Below are 13,324 nucleotides of genomic sequence, written 5' to 3' on the forward strand. Positions count from 1 at the left end.
ATGGACAGCGCCCGATCGGAATCAGGAAGTGCGGCGCTATTTTATGGGCGGGTTTTTCAATAACAGAAAAAGCCAACCTGAATTCGGCCTATTGTTTGAGTTTTGAATAAATCAAATCGAGTAGATGGTATGTTTCCTTGTTTTTTTTGTTTTTTATTTCGTTTTGTTCAATTTATCTCGAAGCGTTATTCACGTGGAGAATATCTTATTGCGCGGGAGAAAAAACCATTTTCCACACTGCATAAAACCAAAAATTATCGATCGATTGTATTGTGTGCTTGTGGTAAAAACTATTTCCCTTGCGCCTTTGTTCCTGTTGCGTAATGCATAACATTCCCGGGAGGGTTTTGAACCCTCCCAGGCATCTCCCCGTCCGCTCGGAAAAGGGCTGATAACACAAGCCGGGCGCTTAATTACAAAACACATTCCGCAAACGGGGATGCCTTACGCGGATGGATGGAATCAATCAAACTGTGCACACCTAGACTCTACTCGTCTGTTTGCGCTTCGGAATTCCAACCCCGATGAATGCAACCGTTTATTGATGCACTTTTCGCAGATGGGCACCCGTTTTGTTTGCTCCTGGCAAGCTAAATTTACATCTCTTCCAGAAGGTTTACTCGCGGAATATTTCAATATCCAGACAACGATAAACACTGCCCGATGACAGGGCACTGGGGCGAGAAGCAGGGCAAGCCGAGGTAGCAAAGGGAAAGCTATAGTTTATCGTGAGCAAAAGAGGTTCGTGGGGGGAAAAAATCCAACCTCGGTTACATGAATAAAAAAGGTGCTCGGGAAGAGGAAAAGTTTATCGAAAAAGGAATGCACTCCGTGTGTGGGTAGATAAAGGAAAAGAAAAGAATAGAAAAAACCGGGAAACTCCACGATGAAGCAAATAGTTGCGGTAATCGACCGGTGGGAAAACAGAAAGTTACATCCGTCACCGATCAGCGGGGTGGGTGGAGGAGTGTCGGTGGGACTGCATGGTAAAACAGCATTCCAGGAACGCGTAAAACAGGAGCAATAAATTCCTGATCGTTAACTTCCCGCCGCTTCGGTTGGTAAAGGATTCTTGGTGTGGGTTTACCTTGGACGGAGGGGAAGCACGGGTGAACGTAACAAGGATCGTGGAAAGGTAAACAGTGGAAACAAGGAAATTGTGAAAACAGGAATGGAAGTACAACCCGAACTGGGGGAAAATAACGAACAACCGCTTCCTGCAGTTTCCTTGAAAGTTTTCCCCCCGGTTTTTCCTACGAAACTGGTGTGGTATGTTTTTGTGGCTTCAAGTCGATCCACTCCATCCATGTTTGCCCTTGGAAAAGTTAAGGAAAACTCAAGCTCACTCAATGATAATATCGGGGAAAACAACTCAGCTCATTTGCTTTTCACTTCTCACTTAATCGGAGGTAATATTGTGGAAATAATGAGCAATTTTCCAACTACGATGAGATGCTTCCCTGTTCACTGGTGAGAAAAACTATAGGCGATTTTTTGAGTCAATAATATTTTCTCGCGCTTCTCAGGAGAGGAACGTACACCTCTAGGACGGGTCTTTTTTGACATTTGTGTGGTATTTAGATGAGTAGTAAATTTGAAATGAACGTTAAGGTTCATGTTTATTAGTCGTTAAATAATTTAATTTATCTAAAACTCAAAGGAAGTGGGTCATTAATTAAAGACATTGATGCAACATGCGAGCTTTTTAAATCGAAAACATAGGATTTTCGTGAATATATGCTTCATACAAAACAACCAGGGATATTTCATAGAGTTTGCTTTCCATTCGATGCGCATGTGCAAGAATACTCCTCATGCGCCAACCTTCCATTTGATTTTTCACTGACCATTTGCTCTAATACTTCCACTTTGAAATGATCTTCCATTAGCTGATCGCGAGGTTTAACGATCGGTGACTGATCAAAAAATCATTTATTTATATTTACATTGGAAAAACCAACCCTTCCTTAAGGAGGCTGCCAGGCGGGGTAGCATAAATAAACATGGTAAACAGTGCGGTTGCCTTGTGGTCAGCAGGAAACGGGGGTTTTCACACCACGCCGGGTTCGCTAATATTATCTCGGAAAATGCAACGTCGCGTCCCAGCCCGCCCAAACGCGCCGACCTCAACGAACCTGCGGCGCCAAGAGTTATGGTTTAAATTTGTCACTCGCTCCACACGCTCGAAAGTTGCGCTTGAGGAAGCGAGTTTTCCCAGCGATCGCCAAGCGGGGCTGCAATCTTCTGCGCAACCGGGCGGACCGGTTGGCTGAGAAGGTACGGTTTTTCCGAGCGGATTTTAAATTTTCCACTCATCACCGGTCCGGTGAGATCGCGCCCGGTGGAGGTGTTTCAATGCCGAGAGTATGAAATGGTTTAGTTCGACGAAAACATTCAACCGGCGTGGACACACACACCCGGGGGTTTTAGGGTATTTTGTTTTCTTTTTCGGCCTTGTTGGTATTTTCTCCCAACGTTTTTTTTCGCCCTTTCGCTCAGTGGAGTAACATTTTCAAGGGAAGGTGAAAATCGAAACGGATTCCTTCGCGCTACGGTACGCTACGTAACGGTACGGTTTTCGGTCGAGTGTCAGGGACATGGTTCCATTCGAAGGTGCGATCGATCGGTTAGCCATTTGTTAAGGTGGGAAATAGGAGAAACGGTTTCGAGCGAAAAATCCGTGCGGTGATGGCAGTGATCTTCCGGCATTGGTATGCTGCCCTGCTCGTCTGCCTGCTCGTCGGGGCCGCCCTGGTGTCGGAGGCGGACGCATTCCGGCTGAAGGAGGACCGTCCCGGTTTGGCAACCGTCAAACGGAACCTTTCGCCGCGCCTGAAGAGGGGGTTCGATGGCGAGAGTAGCCTGATCGGTGGCAGAAAGCGGTGGTCCGTGCGGGAGGAGGAGGAAGAGGAAGAGGAAGCGGACGATGAGGACGACGACGAGGAGGAGGATGAGGACGATGAGGAAGGAGAGCGCGAGAGCGACTCGATCCGGAAGGCCACTCAGCAGCGTTTGGAACGAGCGCGGCGTGGTTTTCCCGCACTTCGAAACAGGAAAAACTCCAAAGTGGTAAAAGATGATGACGACAACGACGACGATGATGATGATGACGAGGAAAACAGCGAAGATGGTGACGTCGAAAGTGATGACGGTGAAGAAAACGAGGAGAGGTCTATTTTTAATCTGTTCGGTTTACTTAGCGGATCCAAATGGCGTTTGGGTGATGTCGTCACCGGGCGCTCGGTTGCAGATAAAGACAATGTCCACGGGGATGATGGCGACAACGAAGATGACGAGGACGATGATGATGATGACGATGATGATGATGAGGACGAACAAATTCCGGCCGGTAAAAAGGGATCAAAGATTGCAAGCGGAAAAACCAAACCATCAAAGACTCCCCCGAAACCGGTTCAGAAAAGCGTTACTCCGGAGAAGGGAAAATCGAAGAAGCAAACCGCAGCAAGCGACGATAAGAAGGACGAAACGCAGCAAGCGATCGAGAGCTGGTTGGCAGGATTGGGAAATGTGTTTCGCACGATCGCTAGCAAGGATAAGGAGGAGGAGGGATTTTTGGGCTGGCTCGGAAAATTAACCGCTGAGGATGAGGATAAACCGTCGGCGAAGGATGACGACGGAGGCGATGAGGATAAGGAGAAGGAAAATCCACTCATCAATCTACTCACCAGCTGGTTGCATACACTTGACACCGGGTCGGATGGTGACTCGAACGAGGAAATTCGAATTCGACCTGTCGGAGACCGCAGAGAGGATGACAGCGATGAAGTGGACGCAAAGGCAACCAGAGGAAGTCGCAAACCGAAACCCGAATCAAAGCTCGTTCAACTGTTGAACGAGAGTCCGATCGCGGCGCTCTTCAGTGCCGAAGAACTCCCGAAGGAAGCTAGCATCGAAACGGCACCTAAGAAGGCCAAGAAGGTACCGCAAGGTCCGGCGAAGGTGGTAAAGCAGAGGATAGCGATCTCTCCGGAGGACTTTGAGCAGCTGCTGCTGCGCGTGCCTTCGTTCGTGCCGGACTACTCTCTGGTGCCGAACGAGGAGTGTCGCCGACAGGGTCATATCTTCGAGCGGCAGCTTCGGGGAAAACGGCTTTGGGCCCTCCAGATGATGGACGCGAGTGCGAAGCTCACGTCCGGCCTGCTGCGTGGCAACGCGAACCAGCTGGGGGACTTTGATCTCTGCACAGGGATTGCCACTAAGATTCAGGTGAAACAGAACGAACAGGTACGAATGCGGGGCAAGTACTGTCTGGCGCACGTGGACGTGGTTGCGGAGGACGAGGAACTGCGGCTGCCGGTACACCTACTCCAGGGTCGCGGATTCATCAAGAGTACCTTAAACGATGTAATTATCTCTTTCTCTGTAGCGCATGATTGAGTTCTACTGAAAAGGATTACCTTTCTCTTGTAGCCGGACCACTTCCTGCCACGTTTCACCACGATTAACTGGGGTATCTGTCTACCGGCGGCGTGCACCTTCGAGGACGCGGCCAACATCGTGAAGCACTTCGTGCGTCCGTACAACTCCACCGGTATCAAGCTGTTCCTGGAGCTGGAGGAGGGCAATTGCCACGTGCGCCAGGTGCGCACCTGGTCTCGCCTGCTCAAGGACAACTGGCAACTTGTCGCTGTGCTGTAGGTCATTCCCTTACCATCGCATACGACAGAGTTCTAATGGTCTTCCCCTTTTCTCCCCAGTGGCTTCTACACCTTCATAGTCGTGGTGACACTGGTGGCCACCATGAACGATTACGGTATCTTTATCAAAATCGACCCACCTTCGAAGTTGGGAGCATCCGAGTCGGAAGCTACATCGCCGGATCAGCTTCCAACCAACGTGTTCCACCAGACGCTGATGGCGTTCTCGCTCAAGAAAACGCTCCATCAGCTCATCGGAAGCGATACGACGCTCAGTGAGGATGGACAAGACCCTACGCCTGCGAGGAAAGACATCAGATGTCTTCACGGCCTGAAGGCACTGGCGAGTTTTGCGCTGTTCCTAGCCCTCCGGCTGGTACCGCTCGGGTTCCAACCTTTTACAAACCGAAACGAGTTCACGGAGAGCTTCAGTGCCCCGTGGAGCATTACCGTGCGTTTGCTGATGCTGTACGCCGACGTGTTCCTAGTCATCAGTGGATTCCTCGCCGCGTACCATATGGTGCGGGAGTATCGGGAGCGGGCTAAGGTCGCGTGGTTTAAGAGAATCGTTGGACGTTACCTTAGGTAAGTAGTGTTTGGCTGGAACGAGTCTGTAGCAGCTTTTAGTAAACGACCTTTTGGATTTCAGATTAGCCTTCCCGCTCATACCAGTTCTGGTGTTCTATGCCTGGATCTGGGAGCATCTAGGCAGTGGACCTCAATGGGGTGATGTGGTGGTCAAGAACGCGAACCTGTGCAAGCATAACTATCTGAGTAATCTTTTCTTCATCCAAAACTGGTATCCAGTCGAGGAAGCGGTAAGTTTTTAACGACCGACGTCAGTGGACTGTGGCTATTCAGCCAATAAACATTGGTACGTTTCCAGTGCGCTCCACATACCGTCCAGCTGGCGATCGAGATGCAACTGAGCGTTCTGGCACCGTTCCTCATGATCGTGCTGGTGAAGAACCCATTCTACGGAACTGCGGCCTATGTGATACTGAACGGCATTTCAACGGCGATTCGCTTTTCGTCCACCACCGAGGATCGGCTCACCCCGTACGTGTTCAACGGCGTGCGTCTCACTCAGCTCTATCGGACGATCAATCTGTCCTTTGCCGAGACGCTGCACCGCCTCACGCCGTACCTAGCCGGCTTTGGGCTGGGATATCTGCTACAGGAGACTGGCCGGCAGAGACAGGAACGGGGTGTCCACTATGCCGGTTGGCTCGGTGCAGCCATCTCCCTACTCTGGTGTGTCTACTTCCCGCTCGACATTGTGCGCAAAGATTTCCAGTACGATCCGGGTAATGCGGCTCAGTTTGCCGCACTGGCACCACTCTCCTTCGCCCTGGGACTTTGCTGGCTCATTTACTTCTGCGTCACGGTGGAAGATAGTCTTCTCAATCGCTTCCTTAGCTCCCGCCCGATGGTGTTGCTCGGGAACCTCTCGTACTCACTGTCGCTGGTACAGTTTCTGGTGTTCTTCTACTTTGCCGGCTCGACCCGGGGCAGTGAGGTGTTCAGCTTTACCTCCTACGTGAACCGGGCGGAGGTGTGCATGCTGTTCGGCGCGTCGCTACTACTGACCGTCCTCTTCGACCTTCCCATCCAGAACGTTAAGCGCTTGCTCGATCGTGAGGGTGTGCTCGAGCGGATGGAGACAAACGAGCCGGCAAAGACTGAGGAACAATCCGGCGTCCAGGAAGCATCGGAAGAGTCCACGGAACAAGACAAAGGCATCGGCACAGAAGCCTCCGGTGACGCGAATGACTTCGTCAGCCCCTTCGACGATCGCGACGAGGAAGATGATGGCATATGGATAAGGAAATCGAAAGTAGACAGGCCCATCGCCGTAGAAGATCAGGTGGAAGATTTTTGGGCCCAACGGGACGAGGACACCGTGAAGACTGTACCGGAACAAACGAAGGCAAACGGTGAACCGGAGCCCCAAGAGGAAGAGGAGGTGGAAGAGGCTGTGGAGGAGGAAGAGGAAGCTGTGGAAGAGGAAGAGGAGGAGGAAGAGGAGGAGATTGACGAGGAGAAGGAAGTGAAGCGACGCCCCGAATCGAATGGACGCGAGTGGACGCGTTCCTGGGACTTGTTGGATGACTGAACGGTCGGCAAAGGGCGTAACAAGTGTTTGTGTTAGTGTTGCGAATTGTTCCATAATAGATCAAACGAGCCATCAATAAAGCTGCCTGTTGACTTTTCAACCCCCCAGTGCAGTTATTTGAAGTACTCGAGCTGCTTCAAAACGTTAAGCGGGTGAATAAGTCCATAAAATGGCCCCTGCCATAACGGCTCCCAGAAGATACCAAATATTCGAGGAACACTTTGTCGGCAAATTGGGCATTCCCTGGGCTTCCCAAAACGTTCACGAACCGACACAGGGCCTCATTACCTCAACAATGGCTTGTTATGCTCGCCATCCGTTTACCTAAAGTATGATTCCACTGGCCAGACTATTGCCCAGATAACGTTGATGCAGTTCCAGTGCCCATCCTTCCCCCTCGGCATCTCAGTTATCGCCATTATCTCGTCTCTGGTATCTCCGGTATAACCTGGTACATCCAGAGCGAACCATAGGGAAGATTACTCCCCAGGTAAGTTATCGCAATCGATGGTAACGACGGAGGGATTTAGCAGGGATCCCCATTTTACTTTCCGGAAAGATGGATGGATGGACTGATGCAGCATCTGCAATATTTGCAACCATCTTGAATGGCGAGAGGAGGGAGGGGCACGTTTGGGTGGAAGTGCGGAGACGATGGAGCAAAGTTTCCGGACGGCTGAGGATGGGGATAAATTCTAGATTGGGTGGTAAATTTGCACAATATTACAACATGTTTTGCACTCCCTTACGTCATTATCCCTCAGAGATCGTTAGGTGAATTTTTTGCTCTTGTTCAGTTGCAAGACGATACCCGGACATGGTCGTCGGTGGTGAAGGTGGCCCATCCCCGATAGCAACAGTGTTGCAGGTTGGATCAAGATCGGTGAAGAAAAAAGGTGGAAGCATACTATGAAGAGCCAAAAATCGTGGTAATATTTTTGACAGTTGGTTGAAGTTGTATTTACCTTCCATGGGTGGCCCGAAATGATTGTGTAAAATAAGGAAATTTAGTATACTTGAGTAGCTGAACAAGTAATTAAGGCGTTGGATGGAAGGTTGGATGCAAGAAACGACTTCACACTTGATTGCGTCCATATGACGGCGACGAACAGGATCCATGTCTCATGACTTTGACCCGAGCAGCACTTTCTACTTCCCGGAATATTATTTTACGTCACTATGCGTGAAGCCATGTGGTACAACTGAAACACTGTGATCTATATTTTCCGGTTACCTATTTCATGTAAGAGATTCTTACGAAGATCTGCTATATAATCCAAGAATGTTTGTAAACACTATTCAAACTAGCTGTCAAAACAATAGCTGTGCAGAAAATTCTTTTGCATCGACCTCTCTTTTGACCGATCTTGAGTTGGATGCTCGGTTGGGGCAGATTGACTGAACGGTCCCTACGGGGCAAACGGACCGGGCTCCTTGCGGAAAGGATTAAGCCAGACAAAGACGCTACGGCTGCTACGTTCCCCGGGATGTGGGACTGTGGATGAGCACAAGTTTCCTTCAGTGCAAATACCCGTGCATAACGAGCGTGAGCGGACAAGCGAACACGATACGGTACACCCGCTACCGGCCCCAACGTTACGTGTTCCAGAGCTACCGAACACAAGAGTGCTCGACTTATGCATCATCCCTTGGCATCCCCGTTCGGTGGCATCGTTACTGTTCTTCGCTTCGCAGCAAGTGGCAAGAGTTGGTTCGCCGGGCAACTTTCGGCGAAGGCTTGGGCTGTCACTTACCACCACCGAAAATGCCAATTCTGCCAGGTTGAAGGTTTCCTTCGTGTTTGACTAATTTGCCATGCATTGTTGGGCCATTTTGCATTTGGTTACAAATTGGAAAATACGTCTGCATATTTTACCGAGCGGCAGAAAAGGGGAGAAAATTCGGTGCCTCAAACTATAACTGTCAACTTGACATAACTTTGCGAATGCAATGCAACCATTCCACTTGAACTAGTAACCGTAGTTATCCGGGAAATGGTAACCGTGGTGACCACTTTGGTGGTGTTTGAACAGATCCAATTTACATCAGCTTGAGAATACTTTATCCCGTGCTGGTTTGGGAGACACGTTAAATAAATAAACTATCTAAATACGAACTCACCGCTACTCATGGTGGATTCATGAACGTCCTGCCGAAGCCGCTGATGAAACATCCCACCGTTCCGATGAGAACCCGAAGGAACACAGTTCACCTGCGTCCTCCGGTCCACAGGTGCAGCGAAAGTCTTACGGTGAAAGTTACAGCACCCGATGGTCATCAAGCGCTACGGCGGACGTAAGAAGTAGACAAAAACGTTTTCCTTTCTCGCCGTCGGTTTCTTCTTTACCAGGAGTTCACGGGGAAAAAAAGGAATCCAACCGTTCGGGGCACGTAAGTACAGATTTTCCTTTCAACTTGAAAAGTGCTCTCGCTCTCTTCCGTTTCTTTCCCCCTTCACTTCGCCGTACCGGCGTCCCTTCGACCTAGACAACCGTTTAACACTAGAACCCGAATAGGGGAACATTTTGACCCCAACGCAATTTTTGATTTTCATATCTCGAAAACGTCGGAATATTTAAAAAAAACAAAAAGCCTTTCATAAAATCTACAGCTATATCAAAAACAAAATTTTCAGATTTTCGACCAGTTCTAAGACCTTCTATCCCTAGAATGTCCTTTAGGGGACATTTTGACCCCTATTTTTAAAACGCTATAACTTCACTACTTTTGTTCATTTTCCAAATCCGCAAACTGTTTCTTTTTAATATATTTTTTGACTATCTTTTGACGTTTTTGGTTTTTCGTTGCATTTCTTCATCATTCCGCTAGCTCAGTGTAAAGCAAAAACAGTCGAAATTAAGTTATTTATCAGCTTTTACTTATTCAAAACCGGTAATGTAAATGCAGAAAAAAGTGTGTGTTACAAAGATAGTATGTTCAGAAACATTTCAAAAATAAAATCATATTTTTGCAATTACAAATGACTTCATAAATGCTTCATAACGCCAATTCCCATAGTAACGTATCCCGCATAACGCTTCGAAACGCTCGCGTACGGAATAACGGAACAAAGCACAGGACGGAAACCTATGAAATGTTAAAATCCACATCTTCAAGGTCAATTTGTGGCATCATTTGTTATCTTAAAAATATGAAGCAATTTTTTGAAGGTGCCCTAATATATAAGCATATAGCGCACACTTTTTTTCTGAATTTACATGATACATGTAAAAAATAAAATGAAAGTTTGCCTTACACCGAGCTAACGGAATGATGAATGGGTACATCAACAATTTAAAAACGTTTAAAGATAGTCAACAAATATACTAAAAAGTAACAGTTTATGGATTTGAAAAATGTTCAAAACTGGTGAAGTTATAGCATTTTAAAAATAGGGGTCAAAATGACCCCTAAAAACCATTCGGGCAAGATTCCAAAGCAATGTATTCTAGTGTTAAGCCGAGGGACACGCTTTTCCTCGATGACGTTACCGATGGAAACTTACCTGCCCGTTCCACCAGTTTTCCACCCTTTACTCTTCCAGCTTCCCTTACTTCCAGCGGCGAAAGGAAATGAAAGTTCTTTTATACTCTTGCAAATAACCCCCGTGAAGCCCGTTTTCTTCACGCAAAGGAAATGGAATACCGTACCGGAAGTCTTAAGCAGTTCTTTCTCTTCTGCCCTCCTGCTCTGTTCGAGTGTGCACGGGTTGCTATGATGTGTGTATGTCCCGGGCCTTCCTTTCTCAAATATTCATAGGTGAACTTTTAATCTTCTGTCGGAGGAGGCTTTGCTCGTCCCGCCGACTGTTTGTACAGAAAAGGTGCTTTTCCGCTTTTCCCCCCTAGAACACGAACAAGAAGACCTTTTTATCCGGTTCCCGAGACAGATTTAGAATTCTCTTTCCAACTTGGTTTTTCGCGCTGTGTCCCCGGTGGAAAAAGGAAACCGGGTGGAAAAGTTCTCTTGTAATCGGCCGGAAATGTTGTGCATTTTAAATTGTGCTACCTTGTCGGGGTACTTGTTGAGAGCTTTATCGGGTAGGGATTTTCTACCCACTCGCGAGGACAATGGAAAAGCTAGCTTTCCCGGGTGTACCTTCTCCATTATCAGATGGATCGATCAACTCGGTTTTGCCCTCGTTCGATTGGGTGTTAAATTTTGTCCTCCACTCGGAGAACGCGTCAATTCGAACGCATCAATCGGCCGCAAAAACGGGTCTCGAGGCGTGACTGCCGACAATCTAATTACAGAACTCATTACAGCGAGTAATTCAACCATCCCCGGTGACCACATTTCCAGAGGTCCCTGCGGCCTCTGCGGCTCCGGCGGTTCCTGCAACTGCAACTAATTAATTTCTCCCGACGTTAGAGTGGGAAACACATTACAGCTGCGGCGTGGTGGTCGTTATCGATCAAATGGCCGAAAACGGTCCCTGGAGTACGATTCCGCATTTCGATAGGCGATCAAACGTCCAACTAAGACTGATAGGCTTCTCCTGCGGAGGTCGAAGGTCACAGATGGGTCGTTGAACGCATTCCGCGAGGAACTAAACGGTCCATCGGTTACACGCGCCGCGTCTGAGTCAACAGCTTGTTGGAGGTCGAGTTTGGAACGTTTGCTTTGTTCTACAGTCGACAGGTTGGGCATCAGCACGAGCGGCGAAGGTGCAAATGAAGTGTCAATATGGTTTATCAGTTGTTCGGGCCGGTTGAAAATAGCTTCAAGTGCTCCTCGCTCTCGTCTGGCCATTCTAAAACAACAGCCTCGTGTTCCATCCCAGACAGACACTCAAACATTACGCAACGTAAGGGGGGGAGGGGCGAACGCGAGTTTAGGACAGGCTAAGTGTGAAATGCATCGCCACTACCTCCCACTTACAGACAGTCATGGGTTCCATTTCCCGACAGTCCATTGTTTGGCCAAACCCGCTCGGGAGCGGTAACGCGACTCCAGACGGCGGCTCGTGTGCGTCCTTCAGGGAACTCGGTAGGTGACAACTAAATTACTCGTCCCGACTGTGATTGAGTGGACTCGCCCGGGTCGACTCGATGCACCGTTTTGAGATGTAAAGGGTGCAGACAGCGATTCAAGCACTTCTGCCAATCCTAGGTTAGATGCAGGTTTGAGTATTTCAATGCGGGAATGCAAACGTTTACGTTGGAGTTACTAATCGGGTTACTAATCGGGTTTATGTATGAATAAATATATCACATTTTCAAAGAGTAACAAATATGTGTAACTTGTAGACTCTTTCTTTAAGTCTTTTGCTTGTAGTCCACTTACTTTTGCTTTTACATTAACGTTACAAGTTTTTCCTTTGGAATTCTTATTCAGGTTTCTTTCAAAAAGGCAACACATTAACTGGAATATTTGTCTTTTTGCATTTACGTATACATAAAAATACCAAACGCGTTGCACCTTGTTATAGTAAATTAACTTAAGCTATGAACGAAAAAGCAAAAATTACAGATATAAGAACTAAGGTATACAAGAAGATGAAATTTGCAAATGATGGTGCGATTACGATTATGTATAAGCAAACAATCTTTAGAAAATCCTAGCCAGACGATTTTACGCTGGAAATGTAGTTTGGAACTGTTCGAGAGATTCAATCGACTATGACAGAAGAATGGTGCAAGCTATCCTTGACCTGCTGTCCTGTTTGATGCCGAGCCATTTTGTTAAACACTTCTAAATAATGTCGAACACACTAAACTCTGCTTGAAGATTTGAAAGGTAATTTTTGTGATGAATTTCAAGGATACTATGTTGCGTTGATAGGATTTTCCTTTTATGACAACAACTATTTTGTCATTAAAAAATGGTCTCCGTACCAATACTCTTGAAAATCTCACAATAATGTGGTTAAAGTGCAAGTAATCTTTCCAAAATAGTAAAAATAATTTTTTGTCGTCAACAGTAAGATTGGAACTAAGAGAAAAGTTTGAGCGTTTATAGCAATTTCGCGCTCTGTATGTATGTAATAATGATATTGAAAACATACAAGAGTTTGTTATTGAAACAAACTTAAATTAATTGATGTGTTTGTAATAATATTGCTATTCAGAAAGAATAAAATGTATGGATAAGTATTATCTTTGATTACGAGAATAATTTACTACATGTGTTGTTTAGTGATTGTGGTATAGCTAGGCTTTTATTTTTGAACTATTTCTTATAAAATAAGCATTATTTTTATTGAATCTGAAATGAACATAGATGCTTTCATTAAGTAAGAAAAATAATTGCATAAATACACAAACAGTTCAAGCAGGATCAGTTAAGTCCCAGTTAATGAAACCCCTTTTCGGATAACACTTTAGGCTAGGATTGATCACTTAAAGTTCTATTACACTGTGTTTGTGTGTGTGTGTGTTCACTTTCAACTAACTAAATAATTTTATTGTAGTTTTGATCTAAGTATAGGCGCCCAGTAGTAAAAAGTTTTTTGTGTAGTTATTTTGCTTAATGTTTTTGTTCTCTTAAGAATGGTTTCGTTTTTTACTTATACTTTCTCCTTTTGCGAACCGTTGCTTCCTATTTACTT

At 46.7% G+C, this 13,324-nt stretch overlaps 1 protein-coding gene across 1 annotated transcript; it reads left to right on the top strand.

Annotated features, from left to right (window-relative positions):
- The first annotated feature begins 2,688 nt into the window (after nt 1-2,688).
- Nucleotides 2,689-6,786, top strand: LOC131285559 (uncharacterized). The gene is made up of 5 exons (XM_058314417.1): nt 2,689-4,365; nt 4,432-4,655; nt 4,719-5,243; nt 5,308-5,476; nt 5,545-6,786. The coding sequence occupies exons 1-5, from the start codon at nt 2,689-2,691 to the stop codon at nt 6,772-6,774; spliced, it is 3,825 nt and encodes a 1,274-aa protein (XP_058170400.1). The 3' UTR covers nt 6,775-6,786.
- The last annotated feature ends 6,538 nt before the right edge of the window (nt 6,787-13,324 follow it).

Source organism: Anopheles ziemanni, chromosome 3, assembly GCF_943734765.1.
Source record: "Anopheles ziemanni chromosome 3, idAnoZiCoDA_A2_x.2, whole genome shotgun sequence".
Lineage (NCBI taxonomy): Eukaryota > Metazoa > Arthropoda > Insecta > Diptera > Culicidae > Anopheles > Anopheles ziemanni.

Excerpts from the sequence above, each read along its gene's own strand:
- LOC131285559 (XM_058314417.1), top strand. The coding sequence starts at position 2,689 with ATGGCAGTGATCTTCCGGCATTGGTATGCTGCCCTGCTCGTCTGCCTG. Across the intron at positions 5,244-5,307 it reads ATCGTTGGACGTTACCTTAG|ATTAGCCTTCCCGCTCATAC; the intron begins GTAAGTAGTGTT and ends TTTGGATTTCAG. Across the intron at positions 5,477-5,544 it reads GGTATCCAGTCGAGGAAGCG|TGCGCTCCACATACCGTCCA; the intron begins GTAAGTTTTTAA and ends GTACGTTTCCAG.